Raw genomic sequence first — 23566 nt, 5'->3', positions numbered from 1 at the left:
TACTAATTAGCATTTCGAATCTTTGAGAGTAAATTGAGGCGAATAAATTGATCAAACTCACCTTGTTCGATAGATAATTACACGGTTATCAAAACGTCACGCCAAATTAATCCTACACCAAGCAGGTACTTAATTTGAAGTGTTTGTAAAATGCACTATGTGAAAAATGAATGGTGGAAAGACGATTGGAACCTTTTCCGTGTTTGACCGCAAGGTTTTATGGGTGTAAGACGCGTCCACCGCGCGGGACAGGCACATAGAGACCCGCGTTTGGAAGTCATTTCAGTTAAAATGACCTTGTCTCATATTTCCACCCGAATAAGGACGAAATCAGCGTACAACAGGTAAAGTAAGTTCAAAGGAAGTTTATTCAACATTTTGACTGTATATGTTAGAGAGGAGTGAGAAAATAAATGTCACATTCGTATTCGAAAGAAGCACCTCCTCTAACAACATTGTGACAGCTTATTGTGCACAAACTGTAACAGTAACCAGTGGTGGAAAAAGTACCCAATAGTCATACTTGAGTAAATGTAAAGATACCTTAATAGAAAAGGACTCAAATGAAAGTTACCCAGTAAAATATTACTTGGTTTTGAATATACTTCAGTATCAAAAGTAAAAGTATAAATAATTTCAAAATCCTTACATAAAGCAAACCAGACTGCACCATTTTCTTGTTTTTTTTTGCCAGGGGCACACTCCAACACTCAGACATCATTTACAAACGAAGTATGTGCGTTTAGTGAGTCTGCCAGATCAGAGGCAGTAGGGATGACCAGGGATGTTCTCTTGATAAGTGCGTGAATTGGGATATTTTCCTGTCCTGCTAAGCATTCAAAATGTAAGGAGTACTTTTGGGTGTCATGGAAAATGTATGGAGTAAAAAGTACATTATTTTCTTTAGGAATGTAGTGAAGTAAAAGATGTCAAAAATATAAATAGTAAAGTAATGCACAGACACCCCAAAAAACGACTTAAGTAGTACTTTAAAGTATTTGTACTTAAGTACTTTATACCACTGACAGTAACCAGCTCATTACATGTATTTAGAAAAATCTGAAGAGTTGGCTGGCTATCTTTAGAAGTCAGTCATGACATGCACATGTCATGGAGCTACTGTACATTGGAATATTTAGTCACCCATTATAGCCTATGATTCATCATTTCTATGTTACACCTAGCTTCGATGCCAGCACAATATCAAAAGTATCTTGGTTGCATCAAAGCTATGTTACATCTTGACCCAATGGACTATTAGGTAATTTAGGCTAGGTGCAAAATGAAGAAACATTAACTCTGTACCTAGGCTATTGCATTCAGAAACATTTCCATTCTAAGCTGTTTGACCCTTGTGCCTTTTCTCTTCCAAAAATAAGACCCTGTGAGCAACACCTCCCATGGAAATATATCATCAGCAGTTTCACCCCCACATGACAGGCAGACAGGCTATAACGAGCTGACTGGTTGAATTTAGAGATCCTGGAACTACACTGAACAAAAATATAAATGCAACATGCAACAATTTCAAAGTTTTTACTGAGTTACAGTTCATATAAGGAAATCAGTCAATATAAATAAATAAATTAGGCCCTAATTTATGGAGTTCACATGACTGGGAATACTGTGGTGTGTGATTTTGAAGGAGTCAGGCACAGTAAATCACAGAATCAATGGTTTATTCCGTAACACAGCGGTACGCAACAATGCGTAAATCACTCCAGTGCGGAAATACGGCGCACTGGAAAACAACAAGGCACACGGGTGAATATCCCGGCGATACACAATACAAAAGAGATACACCGAGCTATATTAACCTCCACAATAAACAATCACACACAAAGACAAGGGGGCAGAGGGAACACTTACAGTGGGGAGAACAAGTATTTGATACACTGCCGATTTTGCAGGTTTTCCTTCTTACAAAGCATGTAGAGGTCTGTCATTTTTATCATAGGTACACTTCAACTGTGAGAGACGGAATCTAAAACAAAAATCCAGAAAATCACATTGTATGATTTTTAAGTAATTAATTTGCATTTTATTGCATGACATAAGTATTTGATACATCAGAAAAGCAGAACTTAATATTTGGTACAGAAACCTTTGTTTGCAATTACAGAGATCATACGTTTCTGTAGGTCTTGACCAGGTTTGCACACACTGCAGCAGGGATTTTGGCCCACTCCTCCATACAGACCTTCTCCAGATCCTTCAGGTTTCGGGGCTGTCGCTGGGCAATACAGACTTTCCGCTCCCTCCAAAGATTTTCTATTGGGTTCAGGTCTGGAGACTGGCTAGGCCACTCCAGGACCTTGAGATGCTTCTTACGGAGCCACTCCTTAGTTGCCCTGGCTGTGTGTTTCGGGTCGTTGTCATGCTGGAAGACCCAGCCACGACCCATCTTCAATGCTCTTACTGAGGGAAGGAGGTTGTTGGCCAAGATCTCGTGATACATGGCCCCATCCATCCTCCCCTCAATACGGTGCAGTCGTCCTGTCCCCTTTGCAGAAAAGCATCCCCAAAGAATGATGTTTCCACCTCCATGCTTCACGGTTGGGATGGTGTTCTTGGGGTTGTACTCATCCTTCTTCTTCCTACAAACACGGCGAGTGGAGTTTAGACCAAAAAGCTCTATTTATGTCTCATCAGACCACATGAACTTCTCCCATTCCTCCTCTGGATCATCCAGATGATCATTGGCAAACTTCAGACGGGCCTGGACATGCGCTGGCTTGAGCAGGGGGACCTTGCGTGCACTGCAGGATTTTAATCCATGACGGCGTAGTGTGTTACTAATGGTTTTCTTTGAGACTGTGGTCCCAGCTCTCTTCAGGTCATTAACCAGGTCCTGCCGTGTAGTTCTGGGCTGATGCCTCACCTTCCTCATGAGGTGAGATCTTGCATGGAGCCCCAGACCGAGGGTGATTGACCGTCATCTTGAACTTCTTCCATTTTCGAATAAAAGCGCCAACATTTGTTGCCTTCTCACCAAGCTGCTTGCCTATTGTCCTGTAGCCCATCCCAGCCTTGTGCAGGTCTACAATTTTATCCCTGATGTCCTTACACAGCTCTCTGGTCTTGACCATTGTGGAGAGGTTGGAGTCTGTTTGATTGAGTGTGTGGACAGGTGTCTTTTATACAGGTAACGAGTTCAAACAGGTGCAGTAAATACAGGTAATGAGTGGAGAACAGGAGGGCTTCTTAAAGAAAAACTAACAGGTCTGTGAGAGCCGGAATTCTTACTGGTTGGTAGGTGATCAAATACTTATGTCATGCAATAAAATGCAAATTAATTACTTAAAAATCATACAATGTGATTTTCTGGATTTTTGTTTTAGATTCCGTCTCTCACAGTTGAAGTGTACCTATGATAAAAATGACAGACCTCTACATGCTTTGTAAGTAGGAGAACCTGCAAAATCGGCAGTGTATCAAATACTTGTTCTCCCCACTGTATACAGGTACTGATGATGGGATATGAACCAGGTGTGTGTAATAAACAAGACAAAACAAATGGAATGATGAGATGAGGAGCGGCAGTGGCTAGAAGGCCGGTGACGACAAACGCCGAAGCCTGCCCGAACAAGGAGAGGAGGCAGCTTCGGAGGAAGTCGTGACAGTACCCCCCCCCCCCCCTTGACGCGCAGCTCCAGCAGCGTAACGACACCGGCCTCTGGGAAGGCCAGGAGGACGTGGAGCAGGGCGAGCCGGATGGCGACGGTGGAAATCCCGCAACAGGGAGGGATCGAGGATATCTCTCAACGGGACCCAGCACCGCTCCTCCGGACTGTACCCCTCCCACTCCACGAGGTACTGAAGGCCCCCCACCGACGACTCGAATCCAGGATGGAACGGACAGAGTATGCCGGGGCCCCCTCGATGTCCAGAGGTGGCGGAGGGACCTCCCGCACCTCAGACTCCTGGAGCAGACCAGCCACCACCGGCCTGAGGAGAGACACATGGAACGAGGGGTTAATACGGTAATCTGGAGAGAGTAGTAACCTATAGGTAACCTTGTTTATTCTCCTCAGGACTTTGAACGGCCCCACAAACCATGGGCTCAGCTTCCGGCAGGGCAGGCGGAGGGGCAGGTTCCAGGTCGAGAGCCAGACCCGATCACCCGGTACAAAGACGGGGGCCTCACTGCGGTGGCGGTCAGTGTTGGCCTTCTGACGGCGCGCTGGAAGTGGATGTGAGCAGCGTTCCATGTCTCCTCCGCACGCTGAAACCAGTCATCCACCACAGGAGCTTCGGTCTGGCTCTAATGCCACGGTGCCAGAACCGGCTGATAACCTAAAACACATTGAAATGGCGATAGGTTAGTGGAGGAGTGGCGGAGAGAGTTCTGGGCATATTCGGCCCATGGCAAGAACACCGACCACTCCCCCTGCCGGTCCTGGCAGTAGGACCGCAGGAACCTACCCACATCCTGACTCACCCATTCCACCTGCCCATTAGTCTCGGGGTGAAACCCAGAGGTCAGGCTGACCGAGACCCCCAGACGTTCCATGAACGCCTTCCAGACCCTGGATGTAAACTGGGGACCCCGGTCAGACACTATGTCCTCTGGCACCCCGTAGTGCTGGAAGACGTGAGTAAACAGGGCCTCCGCAGTCTGCAGGGCCGTGGGGAGACTGGGCAGAGGAAGGAGGTGGTAGGTTTAGAAAAGGGGTCCACAACGACCAGGATGGTGGTGTTACCCTGAGAGAGGGGAAGATCAGTGAGAAAGTCAAGACACAAGTGGGACCATGGCCGTTGTGGAACTGGTAAGGGATGTAACATACCCGCTGGGATGTGCCTAGGTGCCTTACTCTGGGCGCACACTGAGCAGGAGGAGACATACACCCTCACGTCCTTAGCCAAGGTAGGCCACCAGTACTTTCCGGTCAGGCAGCGCACTGTACGGCCGATACCTGGGTGACCAGAGGAGGGGGACGTGTGTGCCCAATAGATCAGACAGTCACAGACAAGAGACTGCACATACCGCAGCCCAGCTGGGAACTGAGGTGGAGATGGCTCTGTGCGTAACGCCCGCTCTATGTCCGCGTCCACCGCCCACACTACCGGCGCCACAATGCAGGAGGCCGGGAGAATGGGGGTGTTGTGTATGGGCCTCTCCTCTGTGTCGTACAGCCGTGACAGTGCGTCTGCCTTCACGTTCTTTGTACCCGGTATGTAGGACAGTGTAAAATCAAACTGGGTGAAGAACAGGGCCCACCTGGCCTGGCGAGGGTTCAGCCTCCTCGCTGCCCGGATGTACTCCAGGTTACGATGGTCAGTCCAGACGAGGAAAGGGTGTTTTTCCCCCTCGAGCCAGTGCCTCCACACGGTCAGGGCTCTGACAACAGCCAACAGCTCCCAATTACCAACGTCGTAGTTCTGCTCCGCCGGGCTGAGCTTATTGGAGAAGAAGGCACAGGGGCGGAGCTTGGGTGGCGTGCCTGAGCGTTGAGATAGGACAGCGCCTATCCCTACCTCGGACGCATCCACCTCCACTACGAACGGTAAAGATGGATCGGGATGGGCCAGTACCGGGGCTGATGTGAACAGAGCCCTCAGGTTGCTGAAAGCCCTGTCTGCCTCAGCAGACTAGCGGAGCCGGGACGGCCCACCCTTCAACAGAGAGGTGATGGGAGCTGCGACCTTGCCAAAGCCCCGGATAAACCTCAGATAGTAGTTGGCAAAGCCAATAAAGCGCTGCACGTCCTTTACTGTGGTTGTAGTCGGCCAATTATGCACGGCTGAAATGCGGTCTCCCTCCATCTCCACACCTGAGGGGGTGATGCGGTATCCGAGGAGACGGACTGTTGGAAAAACAGACACTTTTCTGCCTTGGCATAAAGGTCATGTTCAAAGAGTTGGCCCAGCACTTTGCGAACCAGGGACACATGCTCGGCGCGCGTAGCGGAATACACCAGAATGTCATCGATGTAGACCACTACACCGCGACTAAGCATGTCCCGAAACACCTCATTCACAAAGGACTGGAAGACTGATGGAGCATTCATCAAAACGTACGGCATCACCAGGTATTCGTAATGCCCCGTGGTTGTGCTGAATGCTGTCTTCCATTCGTCCCCCTCTCAGATAAGCACCAGGTTGTACGCACTCCTGAGATCTAATTTTGTGAAGAAGCGCGCCCCATGCATTGACTCGATTACAGATGGAATGAGGGGTAGAGGATAACTATAACGAATTGTCCCCTTGTTAAGTGCTCGGTAATCAATGCAAGGGCGCAGACCTCCGTCTTTCTTCTTCACAAAAAAGAAACTTGAGGAGGCGGGCGAAGTGGAGGGATGTATGAACCCCTGGCCCAGGGACTCGGAGACGTATGTCTCCATCGCCTCCGTTTCAGCCTGTGACAGGGGATATACATGACTCCTGGGAGGCACAGTGTCTACCCGGAGGTTTATCGCGCAATCCCCCGCCCGATGAGGTGGTAATTTGGTCGCCTGCGTTTTGGAAAACACGTGCGCCAAATTGAGGTATTCGGGGGGAATGCGCACGGTGGAGGTAGTGTCTGGACTTTCCACCGTGGTTGCACCTATGGAAACAGCTAGACAACTACCCTGACACTCTCGCGACCACCCCGTGAGAACCCTCTGCGGCCATGTAAAGGTGGGGTTGTGTAGTGCTAACCAGAGAAGACCCAACACAACAGGGAAATCAGGAGACTTGCTCTCTTGCGTAACCATTGTGACTGGTGCTGTAACTTCCCTAACGAACCCTGACCCTAATGGTCGACTGTCAAGTGCTTTGATGGGCAGTGGAATGGAGAGGGGAACCAAAGTAATACCTAGACTATGAGCTAACGACCTGTCCATACATTTCCCAACTGCGCCTGAATCGACCAGCGCCTTCCACTGGGGAACTACCGGGAAATCAGGGAAGTGGACGTGTATGGTAAAGTGCGCAGCAGAGGGCTCGGAACGAGTGTGGGTTTTTGCTACCTGGGGTGACGCGAGAGTGCCCTGCCTGCCGCCTCCAGACCCAAAAGAACGCTGACGACAGGGTGCAGTAGAATGTCCTCTCGTGCCACAAGAGTGACACTGGAGCTGTTGTCTTCTGCTCTCCCGGATCGCTGCACCACCCAGCTCCATTGGAACGTCATCCGGGTTGGGGGGATGGGGGGTTGGGGTGAAACGGGCAGCGGGCAGCTTTCGGACGTCCTCTGCAAGCCAGCAGGTGGTCCAACCGGATGGCCATGTCAACCAGCCTGCCCGAACAAGGAGAGGAGGCAGCTTCGGAGGAAGTCGTGACAAATACAGATATGCATCTGTTGGTCACAGATGCCTTAAATAAAGAAGGGGCATGGATCAGGAAAGTATCTGGTGTGACCACAATTTGCCTCGTGCAGTGCGACACATCTCCTTCGCATAGAGTTAATCAGGCTGTTGATAGTGGCCTGTGGAATGTTTTCCCACTCCTCTTCAATGGCTGTGCTAAGTTGCTGGATATTGGCAGGAACTGGAACACGCTGTCTGACACGTCGATCCAGAGTATCCCGAACATGCTCAATGGGTGACATGTCTGGTGAGTATGCAGGCCATGGAAGAACTGGAACATTTTCAGCTTCCAGGAATTGTGTACAGATCCTTGCGACATGGGGCCGTGCATTATCATGCTGAAACATGAGGTGATGGCAGCGGATGAATGGCATGACAATGGGCCTCAGTATCTCGTCACAGTATCTCGGTGCATTCAAATTGCCATAGATAAAATGCAATTGTGTGTGTTCATTGTCCGTAGCTTATGCCTGCACATACATGTGGGTAGAGAGTCTTTATCTTGTCCTTCATGTGGTATTTGAACCTAGACCTAATTTTACCTTTTTAGTAATTGTGCATCAGAAAGTAATATGCATTGATTCATTAGTATTTTACCATGTTTCATTGTTGAAACATCAGCTTTTTAAAGCAGGGAAAGGATGGATTCAGTGACAATGAATGCTCATTACACTTTCTCATTATCTATGTTAATTCGTTTTTTTCTACACCAAACAATTAGGCATAGATGTACCTACATTGACATCTTAAGCCTGTACCCATACAGCTATGTTGATGGAACAGGAAAGCATTTAATGTATGGTAATGTTTCCGTGTGTCTCTATTGTGTTGGAGAGGGGTTGGGGCATTGCTCTGCCTGCTCATCCATTATTCATGATAGTCAGGGAGGGATGTGGAGCCTAGGCAGCGCTTGTTGATACTCAGTCAGTGTGGGTGAGGGACAGTAATTGAAGTACAGCTATTGCCATTCAGTGCAGTCAAATTAACATTTTCCATAAAGGTAAGCCATTCAGTTCTTTGTTAATTATTGGACTTTGCTCATTGCTATTTGTGAGGCCTGTGTAATACTAAGGCTATTTAGTCTACTTAGCTTCTATTTCTTGGTGTTTCTTTGTTGGTTTCTGTTTTGAAGTGGTGGGGGATGAGGTGAAGTTTTGAACCCCCTCAATCAATACTCTGTACAGAGAATCCTTGAGGCTCATTGATTGTTGTCTGGTCACTCATTGTCCATTCTTTTGTGCTGATAGCGGCTGTGCTGCCTCTGAGACACATGAGGGTGTGTCAGCGGGTTCATGGTGCCTCAACTGTAAACAAAGGCTCTGCTCAGGTTGTGTGAATAATCTGATATGAGAGAAAATAAATCATAGACCTATTTTATTTTTATCAAAGCCTGTTAACTGCTAGCCTTACCATACTTTCTTAGATTATATGTAGGCATATAGGAAAATAATTGAGATTTGAATAGATAAGCCTATTTGACTGATTCAATTTCCCATTTCTGCTCTTTGGTGACAGACCAACGTAGCTACTGGTTTTCAAAATATGCTTCTTTCTTACAATCATATTACAAGCTGTGTTTAATTTTTTGTTACATGGATTTATGATGTTGAAAAATAATTAAGGCCTATCTAAGGATCATAATAGATTTTTGCAGGTATTGATATATTATGTATAGGCTAAATAATTAATTAATTAATTATATAAAACTTTAATGAATAATTTTATTAGCCTATCTGTTTAGATATACATTTTCAGGCTGCGTTGCTAATGAAGGCGTTTTCAGCTTTTTTTGTCTTAAGTGTTGTTGTTGGGTGAAATTCATAATATTGTATAAAATTAGGCACATTTCAGATTTTTTTGTCATTGGACATACCGCATAATTCTGCAAGTAGACGGCGCAAACAATCAGTCTCCACTTAGCCAATCCTTGAAAGGTTTCCCCATCTCATTTGTTTTGAATATTTTTCAACTAAATCATGCTATGTAGGCTGAGGCCTTCTGCTACTATCCCCTTTGCCTCAGACTGAAGCATTGGACCATAAGAATCGCTGACAGTAAAAGGAAATTGGCATTTTAAGCCTAGACCCTGCCCTTGTTCAATAGACCAAGTTAAGAAGGCACAGCACATCCTGACATAGCCTAGCCTAAGCAGCAGAAATTGGAGTGCTGTGTACGTCCATAACTGCCAATTAAGTAGCTAGCTAATCTTTGTTTTAACAAGCCTCAGGCCTATTCTTTGCCTTCAATGATGGAGCTCATCTCAGTATTGTTATGGGCTGTATTTTTTGTCTTATAGTCTAACCTAGCCGCGGTGACTGCTTTGCTCTCATTATTCCTCTACTAGGTCTGGAAAACATACTGTAATTCCTCATTAGTTCAGATTGTCAGAAGCATGAATGGGTTCAACATCGTTGGTTCAGGGACAGGGTACTGGGGGCATAGCCTACAGTTATAAGGGATGGGCATATTTTTTTTCCAGTACTCAAATGAAAATAAAAATAAAAATTCGAACACAAGGCCCACACATTTATCTATACTGAACAAAAATATAAACGCAACATGTAAAGTGTTGGTCTAATTTTTCATGAGCTGAAATAAAATATCCCAGAAATCTTCCATATGCACAAAAAGCGTATTTCTCTCAAATTTTGTGCACACATTTTTTTATATGGCCTTTTATTATCCCCAGCACAAGGTGCACCTGTGTAATGATCATGCTGTTTAATCAGCTTCTTGATATGCCACACCTGTCAGGTCAATGGATGTAAAGTGTTGGTCTAATTTTTCATGAGCTGAAATAAAATATCCCAGAAATCTTCCATATGCACAAAAAGCGTATTTCTCTCAAATGTTGTGCACACATTTTTTTATATGGCCTTTTATTATCCCCAGCACAAGGTGCACCTGTGTAATGATCATGCTGTTTAATCAGCTTCTTGATATGCCACACCTGTCAGGTCAATGGATTATCTTGGCAAAGGAGAAATGCTCACTAACAGGGATGTAAACAAATTTGTGCACAATATTTTAGAGAAATAAGCTTTTTGTGCGTATGGAAAACTTCAGTGATCTTTTATTTCAGCTGGTATCAACAATTTACATGTTGTGTTTCTATTTTTGTTCAGTGTAATTTTATATATTCAGTCAATAAAAAAACAAGTGCCATTTAAGATTTAAATATTATATAATTAACACAATCTTCAAAAAGGAAGTAACCTCAGCAGTGGCGCTTGCTTGTAGAAGCCTATGGCTGTGCAATGGCATAGCCTTGTTTTTGTTAATTTAGCAGACAATACACTTATTTCCCAAACTCTTATCACAGTCAAGACACACCTATTTTATAGGAAAAAACATGATGTAATATAACATAATAAAATAGAACAGAATAGTGCAAAGTCATTCTTATTTCTCGTATGTTTTTGTTCTACTTTATGTTATTTTTTTGTACTGCATTGTTGGGTTTAGAGTTTGCAAGAAAGGCGTTTCACTGTACTTGTGCACATGACATGAATTTAATTTGATGTGCATCTCGCGGCTGGAACAGTTATTCTCTAGGAGTGATCATTTGAAACCGGGCTCAATTTGGCGAGTTGAAAGACAATTCTTTCAGGGTTACAAACCAATATCTATCTATCTTTTCGATATGCAGAAGTTTCGTTTATTCTGCCTGTTCTTTCGATTTTTCTAAATGTATTAACAATTCCACATTGAACACTGCATGGGGATGGATTACGGCCACGACATCTGTTTGGTGAGTAGGCTTAAAGATTCTGATGTAAATACACTCTTTGTCTTTATCAAACGTATGTTTTTGCATATTTTCAGTGTGGAATCTGTATGTTTAGGGGGGTTATAGCCTAGGCTAACCAATTCTAAATGGCACTAGCAGTTGGTTGTCACTAGTTACCACAACCACAAAGTCATAAATTGCGCCTATTTATACAATTGCTCATCTTAAAATCTGATTTTATACCTAACCACTAACCACACTGCTAACCTTATGCCTAACCTTAAATTAAGAACAAAATGCTAATTTTAGTTTTCATGAATTTGGACGATATAGGAAATGTTGACTTTGTGCAAGTGGTAACTAGTGACAACCGCAAATTAGCCTAAGCGAAATATAAAAATAGACCGGACGCAATTATTCCAAAACTGCAGTTTATTGTTGGAACACATATTTCCCTACTTCAGTCAACCAGTCCATTTTGAATTTGTGATAAAACTGTCATCATTTGGCAATAAATGTAGCTTTTTTATCCCATTAGTTTTTATAGGCCTAAAAGCGCTTGCGTGTGCACTCAGCACGTGTGGAGAGCCAGCGGTCGGAACGCAATTAAGTTAGTGAGACAGACGGGAAAAGGGAATTTAGGGAGGAAAACTGTGTGATGCCTGGCTTGGTTTCTTTTTTGTTGTGTGCCGCAATTTCAACCAAATAGTTTTACAGTATAAAAATTAAGAACAAGTGATCTCTGGTTAAAGGTTGCGTTTTAATGGTCCATTGGAGTACTCGAATACTCATGCCCATCCCTAACTGTTATAATTATAGTTGCTGCCCAGTCTCATGTCCTCTGCCCTTCTTATTAGGCCTGTATGAAATGCAAGTGTATGTCTGCAGTGCTCACTGTTTGCTTCTACCAAGTTGAACTTCTGATCACATTTCTGAGCTCAAAGCTCAAAGAAATACCATCCTTTTGAAACAGAAAACAGTGAGTGGACAACAAACATTCCCTTTATTTGTATTTCTTGGCTTAGGCCTATGTACTGTCATAATTTGTAGCTCAGCTGGTAGAGCACGGCGCTTGTAACGCCAAGGTAGTGGGTTCAATCCCCGGGACCACCCATACACAAAACATTTTTTTATGCACGCATGACTGTAAGTCGCTTTGGATAAAAGCGTCTGCTAAATGGCATATTATTATTATTATTATAATCCATAACACATTCAGAAACATTTTGACCAGTGGAGGCTGCTGAGGGGAAGAAGGCTCATAATAATGGCTGGAACGGAGCGAATGGAATGGCATCAAACACCATTTTTGATGTATTCAGTGATGGAAAAAGTACCTAATTGTCATACTTGAGTAAAACGATAGATACCTTAATAGAAAGTCAGCCAGTAAAATACTACTTGAGTAAAAGTCTACAAGTATTTGGTTTTAAATATACTTAAGTATCAAAAATAAATGTAATTGCTAAAATATACTTAAGTATCAAAAGTAAAAGTATAAATAATTTAAAGTTCCTTATATTAAGCAAAGCAGACGGCACCATTTTCTTGTTTTTTAAATGTATGGATAGCCAGGGGCACACTCCAACACTCAGACATTATTTACAAAATATGCATTTGTGTTTAGTGAGTCCGCCAGGCCAGAGGCAGTATGGATGACCACGTGTTCTCTTGATAAGTGCTTGAATTTGACAATTTCCTGTCCTGCTAAGTTTTCAAAATGTAACGAGTACTTTTGGTTGTCAGGGAAAATGTATGGAGTAAAAAGTACAATATATTCTTTAGGAATGTAGTGAAGTAATAGTAAAAGTTTCCCCCAAAAACTACTTAAGTCAGGGTTCTTCAATTCCGGTCCTGGAGGGCCGAAACACTTCTGTTTTTTATTTCTACCTGGTAGTTAATTGCACTCACCTGGTGTCCCAGGTCTGAATTAGCCCCTGATTAGAAGGAGAGGATGAAAAACAGAGGTGTTTCGGCCCTCCAGGACCGGAATTGAAGAACCCTGACTTAAGTAGTACTTTAAAGTATTTTTACTTAAGTACTTTACACCACTGGATGTATTTGATACCATTCAACTTATTCTGCTCCAGCCATTACCACGAGCCCTTCCTCCCCAATTAAGGGACCACCAACCTCCTGTGATTTTGACTGACATTTAACTAAAACATCAACTTGTGGTTGTTGACTCATGTATGAATGTGTTTTATAGCCCATGGCTTATGAATGTGTTGTGTTGTGATGTTCTTATGAAGATGTGCTTCAAAAATGTCCAGCCAGCTTTGACTGTGCCAGGTTTATGTGTACATCGGCTAATAAGCTCTCTTTGTGTGTCCTAGTCGCGGTGGTGAGGCGTAGCCATGGACACCACCACCTCTCTGAAGATGACCACTCTGGCCATCCAGAGCCTGTTCAGCTACGTGGAGGAGGACAATGTTCCGGCCATCAAAGCCCACCTGGACAAGTTCAAGGAGGTGGACAGCAGGAGCGAGGTGAGTCAGACCACTGGATACTAGGCATTGCATGTAACACAGTAGACATACAAATGAGAGTTAACATAAACATCTAAATAAGTACTAGGCTAATTTGTTTAGCCAGATTTCAGTATTAAAGTGATGCTCCAATTAAATCAGTGCTCAGGTATCTCTTATGTGATTAGTGACCATTTCTCACTCACTCACTCACTCACTCACTCACTCACTCACTCACTCACTCACTCACTCACTCACTCACTCACTCACTCACTCACTCACTCACACTCTCTCTCTCTCTCTCTCTCCCCCCTCTCTCCCTCCTCAGAATGGTCAGACTTCCCTGATGGTGGCATCAGAGCAGGGCAGCGTAGAGATGGTCCAGGAGCTCATCAGGAGGGGAGCCAACGTCAACCTGGACGATGTGGTACACACACACACCCACACCACACTAAAAACAAATGGTAGCTAGACCATGGGTTTGAGGTTCTCTGTCACATGAGTTTTAGACCTAGGACTTTTCCAACCACAACCACACACCTATGCTCAGGACAGGGAGAATACAGTGAGGGGAAAAAAGTATTTGATCCCTTGCTGATTTTGTACGTTTGCCCAATGACAAAGAAATTATCAGTCTATAATTTTAATGGTAGGTTTATTTGAACAGTGAGAGACAGAATAACAACAAAATATCCAGAAAAACGCATGTCAAAAATGTTATAAATTGATTTGCATTTTAATGAGGGGAATAAGTATTTGACCCCCTCTCAATCAGAAAGATTTCTGGCTCCCAGGTGTCTTTTATACAGGTAACGAGCTGAGATTAGGAGCACACTCTTAAAGTGAGTGCTCCTAATCTCAGTTTGTTACCTGTATAAAAGACACCTGTCCACAGAAGCAATCAATCAGATTCCAAACTCTCCACCATGGCCAAGACCAAAGAGCTCTCCAAGGATGTCAGGGACAAGATTGTAGACCTACACAAGGCTGGAATGGGCTACAAGACCATCGCCAAGCAGCTTGGTGAGAAGGTGACAACAGTTGGTGCAATTATTCGCAAATGGAAGAAACACAAAAGAACTGTCAATCTCCCTCGGCCTGGGGCTCCATGCAAGATCTCACCTCGTGGAGTTGCAATGATCATGAGAACGGTGAGGAATCAGCCCAGAACTACACGGGAGGATCTTGTTAATGATCTCAAGGCAGCTGGGACCATAGTCACCAAGAAAACAATTGGTAACACACTACGCCGTGAAGGACTGAAATCCTGCAGCGCCCGCAAGGTCCCCCTGCTCAAGAAAGCACATATACAGGCCTGTCTGAAGTTTGCCAATGAACATCTGAATGATTCAGAGGAGAACTGGGTGAAAGTGTTGTGGTCAGATGAGACCAAAATGGAGCTCTTTGGCATCAATTCAACTCGCCGTGTTTGGAGGAGGAGGAATGCTGCCTATGACCCCAAGAACACCTTCCCCACCGTCAAACATGGAGGTGTAAACATTATGCTTTGGGGGTGTTTTTCTGCTAAGGGGACAGGACAACTTCACCGCATCAAAGGGACGATGGATGGGGCCATGTACCGTCAAATCTTGGGTGAGAACCTCCTTCCCTCAGCCAGGGCATTGAAAATGGGTTGTGGATGGGAATTCCAGCATGACAATGACCCAAAACACACGGCCAAGGCAACAAAGGAGTGGCTCAAGAAGAAGCACATTAAGGTCCTGGAGTGGCCTAGCCAGTCTCCAGACCTTAATCCCATAGAAAATCTGTGGAGGGAGCTGAAGGTTTGAGTTGCCAAACGTCAGTCTCGAAACCTTAATGACTTGGAGAAGATCTGCAAAGAGGAGTGGGACAAAATCCCTCCTGAGATGTGTGCAAACCTGGTGGCCAACTACAAGAAACGTCTGACCTCTGTGATTGCCAACAAGGGTTTTGCCACCAAGTACTAAGTCATGTTTTGCAGAGGGGTCAAATACTTATTTCCCTCATTAAAATGCAAATCAATTTATAACATTTTTGACATGCGTTTTTCTGGATTTCTGTTGTTGTTATTCTGTCTTTCACTGTTCAAATAAACCTACCATTAAAATTATAGACTGATCATTTCTTTGTCAGTGGGCAAACGTACAAAATCAGCAGGGGATCAAATACTTTTTTCCCTCACTGTAAGTCTGCTGGGAACATGTAAGATTTTGGTTGCTCAAGGTACATAGTAGAAACCATTGTTCAACCGTGATATGCACCATGATGCCAACAGAATACATTACCACACAAAGTTAACATTTGGTCATTTTAGCCACATTATTCACATGGCATAGAGGTCTCCACTGCCCGATAATCCCTTAGTATCCAGCCTGCTGAACTCGCCACACTGTGGGTTAACACAGAGCCCCATAATGAGCACCTGTAGAATGCCTCAGGCCTCTGCTAAAGTAAATGACAGGGTGTAGAGCTGCTGTCTTCATCAACACACCCAGCCTCAACCTCTTACTAAACCTCACACACACACACTCAGACTCTCACTACACCAGACTGAGTGAGACTGACCAGACCTGGACACCGTGTCTATCTCTCTTTCTCTCCTTCGCTCTCTCTTCTCTATCTGACGCTCTCTCTGTCACCTCCAACCTGCATCCATGAGCACCTGGTACGACCAGCTGGTAGGTACAGCACTGTGGAGCGGATTAATACAGACCGGCAGACCTCTGATTGGTGGTGGTCCACGGCGACAACGACGTGATTGGAGTTTCCGTGGTGACCAAGTGTAACCCCTGTGTGTTCTGCCCGTCAACAGGACTGCTGGACGGCACTGATCTCAGCGGCTAAGGAGGGCCATGTGGAGGTGGTGAAGGAGTTGCTGGCCAACAATGCCAGCCTGGAGCACCGGGACATGGTGAGAGAGGAGAGGAGGGTGGGCACTGGGTACAGGGTATTGGGCAAGGACATTGACAGTGGGCACTGAAGTAAACACTGGGCAACATGAAGTAAAGCTTTTGTACCTGTGTGTAACATTTTTCTTGAAGGACTAGTTTGATTGAAAAAGTGAGGGAAAACATCTTTACAAAAAGATGAAAGGATTCTTATTTTAGATTGGACCGTCTTCTATCTGGATGTATTTTGAAAAGCGTTAATGTGAAAAACTCTGGCACAGCAGTGTATCTGTCATTGACGGTGTCCATAGGGTATTTCGTATGGGAGCTACAATACAGTACAATACTTGCTTTATTGGTCCATTTGCACTGACATGTATGTTTCTTTTGCTGTCACAATACCCAACACACACACACACACACTGTAGAAAGAGTCTCTTCATATTCATCCTCTACTGTCTTATGTCTGACTGCAATCCATTCCAGGCTGCTTTGAAGTTATTCATCCATTAGCTTGGGATGCGATTCCATTACCTCCAATATAATCTCCTCCATTTTGTAATAATTGCGTTTACTGAGCTCTGGATGTCCGGAGTACATTAACCTGGGATATGGTTCATAACTGTAATACAAACCTCTCAGTGGAAGAAGTCCACTTCACATCCTTTCTATCTGCAGCTCTGTGTTCATTCACAGTATAGTAGAGGTTATTCGAAATGCTTAGTTTTTGCTCCTCTGCAAATCAAAGGCATTCACAGTGTTATTTTAGCAGCATTACATGTTTCCCAGGGGGTAAAAATAATGGAGAAAATACCAGTGACAGTATCTGTTCATTGTGAGTGTCATGACCAAAGCTTTCTTAATTACGTTACATTTTGCCTTCTGAAATGTGCTATTTCCATTTCATATTTTTCAAGTTGGTGGACTTGTTCTAGTGTAAGGTGACTCAGTCAATCAATCATGGCTGTGTTACGTGTCAGTCCGGAACAGCCCGTGCATATATTATTAAGACTTTTTGTGATGTTCTTTTGTTCGTTTTGGAATTCGGCAAGGGATTTTTCGGCTGTTCGGGCACATTTTTTTATTTTTATTGAGGGAAGCCGAAGTCGGAAGCCGAAGTCAGCGATTGGTCAACAGTAGGGATTCTTCAAGGAAGTGCTTGTTGTCATTCAACGAGAGACGACTCGTCCTCAGGCAAATTTTGTCACTTGAGAAATACTGCACCAAACATCTTAGTCAGATGCAAAATTGTGCGACTAAGATCTTTTCGGCAAAAACATAAACATTTATTACAGATTTATTCATAGATCTTAGATTCATTCTGACTATTTTGAGGAAGTGTATACTGGCTAGGGTGTCTCAAAATGCACAAACTGTACTATTGCTGCTTTTTTCTCGTTTTTCATGCGAAGGTCTTTTAAGGGAGTATGCGAGCAGACTCGAGTTCCAAACCTCTTAGGTGCCAGCCGAACTGAAGCATGCTGACGCCTTAAGCCATCCTGGTGCCAGTCTGTCTGTACTAATAACAGGATTAAACCCACTGTTTGGCTAGGTGCATATGACATCATACAGAAGATGACTACTCTACTTCTCCCTGGAATTGTGGCAATAGTCACTAACTGTAAATGTCACCACTTCCCATTTAAAATGTGTGTGTGTGTGCGCGCGCGTGCGCCTTTGTGGTTTACTGTACAGGGGGGATGGAGCGCCCTCATGTGGGCTTCCTATAAGGGTCGTGTGGAGGTTGCCCAGCTACTTCTGGAGAAAGGAGCTAGCCCCAACATCACTGGCCAGGTACACTGGTACTATCTAAAGCGCTTTAGACATTTTATTCATAAATTAAAGAATACATCATTAGGTAAATAATGAGTGTATTTCAGTAGGAGTTAAATATGCTAATGTCTGTCCTTACAGTACAGCGTCTACCCCATTATCTGGGCGGCTGGACGAGGTCATGCTGATATAGTCCATCTCCTGATTCACCACGGAGCTAAAGTCAACTGCTCTGACAAGGTAAGCACTCACCACTGGTTCTGTGTTCAATTTGTCTTATACAAAAATGCCATGAAGGTAATGACTTTTAAAAATGACTCAAAAGTGACTCAAAAGTTTTTCAACTATACTAAATGACCCTACATTCAGTGTTTTAATAGTCATCAATCATCTGTTTCTTTCTCTTTTCTCTCCTCCCCTGTTCTCAGTATGGCACTACCCCGTTGATCTGGGCGGCCAGGAAGGGTCACTATGACAGTGTGATACACTTGCTGGTCAATGGGGCCGATGTGGACCAGGAGGGAGCGGTAAGTGGACCTCCCTACTCTCATTAAAACCTCATTACACAAGGCCTGAGCAGATCACACATAATTGGCTCAAGCAAGGGTAGGTTCACTACAAAATAGCTTTTTTATCAATTCTGTCTTTGAAAAAATATATGTATATTCACAAATGCATTGTCAGAGGTTTTTGTCATACGTTTGACTACCCACTCTTTAAAATAAGACCTTATCTGATGAGTCAGAGCTTTGTCTGTATAGATATCCATTCATTCCCATTCATAGTGGGGAAAAAACTGGCTTTAGCTGCAACTCATGAAAGGAAACACTGTGGTGAAATGACAAAAATCAAACTGTTATTTTCTCCCTATCAGAATTCCATGACAGCTCTGATCGTGGCGGTGAGGGGTGGTTTCAATGAGGTGGTGAAGGAGATTTTGAAGAGGAACCCCAACGTCAACATGACAGACAAGGACGGCAACACAGCCCTGATGATCGCTGCCAAGGAGGGCTACACTGAGATAGTCCAGGACCTGTTGGACGCTGGCACCTACGTCAACATACCAGCCAGGGTAGATGACCATCACCAACCTCTAAAGATGAGCTAAAACATTGCCCTGACAATAAACAGTAGAGACAGGATTATATCAACATGAATGATAATGGTCATGCTATATGGATAAATGTGCTGAAGGTAGCAGCACATGTATCGTCTGCTCCTCTACAGTATGATCTATATTTTCTATTGTGTGATAACTGAGTTTGTGTTCTCTGTATTGAAAGCCTGTGATGTTTATTTTGTGTGTCACAGAGTGGGGAGACGGTGCTGATCGGAGCAGTGAGAGGAGGCCATGTGGAGATCGTCAGAGCCCTTCTGAACAAATATGCCGACATTGACGTCAGGGGACAGGTAGTAGTCTCTCTAATGTGACCCATCCACATTATTAAAGGCACACTGCAGTCAAAAGCGGGATTTTCCTGTGTTTTATATATATTTCCACACTGAGGTTGGTTTAATATTGATATAATGATTATGCCCTTTTAGTATAAGAGCTGTTTGAAAAGACCACCTGAAATTTCAGCCTGTTTTGGTGGGGTGGAGTTTTGGCCCTCCTGGTGATATCACCAGGCGGTAAATTAGTTAATAGACCAATAACAAAGAGTTCCAAACCTTTCTGCCAATAACAGCTAGTTCTCAGTTTTCCTCTCCCCACTCAGACCACACCCAGACAGTCCTAGCAAAATCCTTGCTTGAGAAATTGCTCTTGGCTAAGAAACTATTTTTGTTTCTTTTTGACCATTTTAAATGAAAACAATCACAGTAAGGTACTTAATTGTTACCCAGAAATGATTTGATAATGAGAGACAAACGGCTGCATTGGACCTTTAACATCTTTGCTCTATCATCATGCCAATACTGGTCCTATTCATTAGGGCACGCCGTAGCAAAATGTTTTACAACGGAAAACAAAAACAAGCGTGTCTTATTGGATATGTTCAGATAGTCCCTCCTTGTTTCTGTCAGGTTTCTTCTGTTTGGTGCCTAATGAATATGACCCTCTTCTCCACTGTGTAAAACAGGATAGTAAGACTGCCCTCTACTGGGCAGTGGAGAAAGGGAACACCACCATGGTGAGAGACATCCTCCAATGCAACCCGGACACTGAGAGCTGCACCAAGGTAAGGAACAGCCACAGCTGCTATAAATGAATGAACAGTCATTTTATAGCACTGTGACAAATTCCTCTCTTGTCAACGTCAACATTGTGATAAAGTTGTGACGGTTTAAAAACAAGTTTTAAACAAGAGTGATTAGTGTTGCAAATGTACATTTGCTTGCTTCTATTCTCACCAATCACTGTTCTTGGTCTGAGATGATGATGATGATGATAATGATGTGTGTTTCAGGATGCAGAGACCCCTTTGATCAAAGCCACCAAGATGAGGAACATTGAGATAGTGGAGCTGCTCCTGGACAGAGGGGCCAAGGTGGCTGCTGTGGACAAGGTACTGGAGAAACACAACATACAGAGTCTAGTATACAGTGGTGTGAAAAAGTGTTTGCCGCCTTCCTGATTTGTTATTTGTTTGCATGTTTGTCACACTTAAATGTTTCAGATCATCAAACAAATTTTAATATTAGTCAAAGATAACTCAAGTAAACACAAAATGCAGTTTTGAAATGAAGGTTGTTATTATTAAGGGAAAACAAAATCCAAACCTACATGGCCCTGTGTGAAAAAGTGTTTGCCCCTCCTGTTATAACACAACTCAACTGTGGTTTATCACACCTGAGTTCAATTCCTCTAGCCCCACCCAGGCCTGATTACTGCCACACCTGTTCTCAATCAAGGAATCACTTAAATAGGACCTGCCTGATAAAGTGAAGTAGACCAAAAGATCCTCAAAAGCTAGACATCATGCCGAGATCCAAAGAAATTCAGGAGCAAATGAGAAAGAAAGTAATTGAGATCCATCAGTCTGGAAAAGGTTATAAAGCCATTTCTAAAGCTTTGGGACTCCAGCAAACCACAGTGAGAGCCATTATCCACAAATGGCGAAAACATGGAACAGTGGTGAACCTTCCCAGGAGTGGCCGGCCTACCAAAATTACCCCAAGAGCGCAGCGATAACTCATCCAAGAGGTCACAAAAGACCCCACAACAACATCTAAAGAGCTGCAGGCCTCACTTGCCTCAGTTAAGGTCAGTGTTCATGACTCCACCATAAGAAAGAAACTGGCAAAAATGGCCTGCATGGCAGAGTTCCAAGACGAAAACCACTGCTGAGCAAAAAGAACATTAAGGCTCGTCTAATTTTTGCCAGAAAACATCTTGATGATCCCCAAGACCTTTGGGAAAATACTCTGTGGACTGACGAGACAAAAGTTGAACTTTTTGGAAGGTGTGTGTCCCATTTACATCTGGCGTAAAAGTAACACCGCATTTCAGAAAAAGAACATCATACCAACAGTAAAATATGGTGGTGGTAGTGTGATGGTCTGGGCCTGTTTTGCTGCTTCAGGACCTGGAAGACTTGCTGTGATAAATGGAACCATGAATTCTGCTGTCTACCAAAAAATCCTGAAGGAGAATGTCCAGCCATCTGTTCGTGACCTCAAGCTGAAGCGAACTTGGGTTCTGCAGCAGGACAATGATCCAAAACACACCAGCAAGTCCACCTCTGAATGGCTGAAGAAAAACAAAATGAAGACTTTGGAGTGGCCTAGTCAAAGTCCTGACCTGAATCCTATTGAGATGCTGTGGCATGACCTTAAAAAGGCAGTTCATGCTCAAACCCTCCAATGTGGCTGAATTACAACAATTCTGCAAAGATGAGTGGGCCAAAATTCCTCCACAGCGCTGTACAAGACTTATTGCAAGTTATCGCAAACGCTTGATTGCAGTTGTAGGTTGTAGGGGGCAATCACTTTTTCACACAGGGCCATGTGGGTTTGGATTTTGTTTTCCCTTAATAATAACAACCTTCATTTCAAAACTGCATTTTGTGTTTACTTGTGTTATCTTTGACTAATATTTAAATTTGTTTGATCTGAAACATTTAGTGTGACAAACATGCAAACAAATAAGAAATCAGGAAGGGGGCAAACACTTTTTCACACCACTGTATGTCTTTAGAATACGATCACAGGTTCTGTATTCGAGCCAATGTCTGATGTGTGACCGCCAAATATACTGTATATCCACATTGCACAGGACAATAAAGTGTTTCTACCCTACTTTACTCTAATCATCTCTCTCTTCTCCTGTCCAGAAAGGCGACACGGCCCTTCACATTGCCATCAGAGGGCGGAGCCGCAAGCTTGCTGAGCTCCTCCTGAGGAACCCTAAAGATGGCCGCCTGCTCTACCGCCCCAATAAGGCTGGCGAGACGCCCTACAACATCGACTGCACCCACCAGAAGAGCATCCTCACTCAGATCTTTGGAGCCAGTGAGACACGATACATGCATATAGTACTCTAGGGTTGTATTTGAGCCTGTTATTATTAAAGAAATTGTAATACCCAACTGCTATTATTTAAGTCACCTTTGAATATAAATCATTACATTTAGCTCTCTCACGCTTGTTTTGGAAATTTGGGGATAAAGATTATTTGTAAGTATTGCTGTATTTATCAAGTGATGACCACTCACTCTCCCCTCTCTCTCCCTCTCCCCTGTCTCTCAGAGCACCTGTCTCCCTCCGAGTCTGACGGTGACATGCTGGGGTATGACCTGTACAGCAGTGCCCTGGCAGACATCCTCAGTGAGCCCACCATGCAGCCGCCCATCTGTGTGGGCCTGTACGCCCAGTGGGGCAGCGGCAAGTCCTTCCTGCTCAAGAAACTGGAGGGTAAGAGAGGACCACCAGGAACATCACTAGGGCTGTTCTTTTGCTAGTGTCCCAAGGCTCTCATGTAAAAATAATTAGACTTTTAACCTCTCACTAAACAACAGCAATATGAATCTAAAAGTGAATATGTCAGCCCATTTAGTCACGTTCTGTACATTAGGTTTCCTTTTTCTCATTACCAGGCTGTCTGCCTTAGTGCCTCATTTGCTGTAGGTTCCTGTGTAAGGCAGGAACCGCTAGGGGTCCTACTCATTTGCACTCCCTCTCCTCCAGATGAGATGAAGACATTTGCAGGCCAGCAGATTGAGCCTCTGTTCCAGTTCTCGTGGCTGGTGGTGTTCCTGTCCCTGCTGCTGTGTGGTTCTGTAGCTCTGGTCCTGGGCTTCACCGTCGACCCCCGCCTGGCCATCGCCGTCTCCCTCAGCCTCCTCACCCTGCTCTACATCTTCTTTGGTGAGAAACACTAGAATAGAATAGAGTAGAATGGAATGGAAGAGAATAAAATGGGTAAACAAAAACTCTGGTCCTTGGGTGTCCTACAGTTAAGGAAAGTTGCATGTATTATATCACTAGAGGGCTCCA

The 23566-nt window shown here is 44.2% G+C and overlaps 1 protein-coding gene across 1 annotated transcript in view; it reads left to right on the top strand.

Annotated features, from left to right (window-relative positions):
• The first annotated feature begins 229 nt into the window (after positions 1-229).
• Positions 230-23566, top strand: part of kidins220a (kinase D-interacting substrate 220a) — a 94576-nt gene continuing 71239 nt past the window's right edge. The window contains exons 1-14 of the mRNA XM_084144373.1: positions 230-349; positions 13356-13508; positions 13816-13914; positions 16282-16380; positions 18053-18151; positions 18272-18370; positions 18559-18657; positions 19005-19202; positions 19442-19540; positions 20212-20310; positions 20539-20637; positions 22405-22582; positions 22820-22984; positions 23258-23437. Of these exons, the coding sequence (XP_084000499.1) occupies positions 13377-13508; positions 13816-13914; positions 16282-16380; positions 18053-18151; positions 18272-18370; positions 18559-18657; positions 19005-19202; positions 19442-19540; positions 20212-20310; positions 20539-20637; positions 22405-22582; positions 22820-22984; positions 23258-23437 (1645 nt within the window). The 5' untranslated portion in view covers positions 230-349; positions 13356-13376. The remainder of the gene's footprint in view (positions 350-13355; positions 13509-13815; positions 13915-16281; positions 16381-18052; positions 18152-18271; positions 18371-18558; positions 18658-19004; positions 19203-19441; positions 19541-20211; positions 20311-20538; positions 20638-22404; positions 22583-22819; positions 22985-23257; positions 23438-23566) is intronic.

The sequence above is a fragment of the Coregonus lavaretus genome (assembly GCF_964263955.1).
Source record: "Coregonus lavaretus genome assembly, chromosome: 27".
NCBI lineage: Eukaryota > Metazoa > Chordata > Actinopteri > Salmoniformes > Salmonidae > Coregonus > Coregonus lavaretus.
This window is presented reverse-complemented; position numbering and strand designations above follow the sequence as displayed.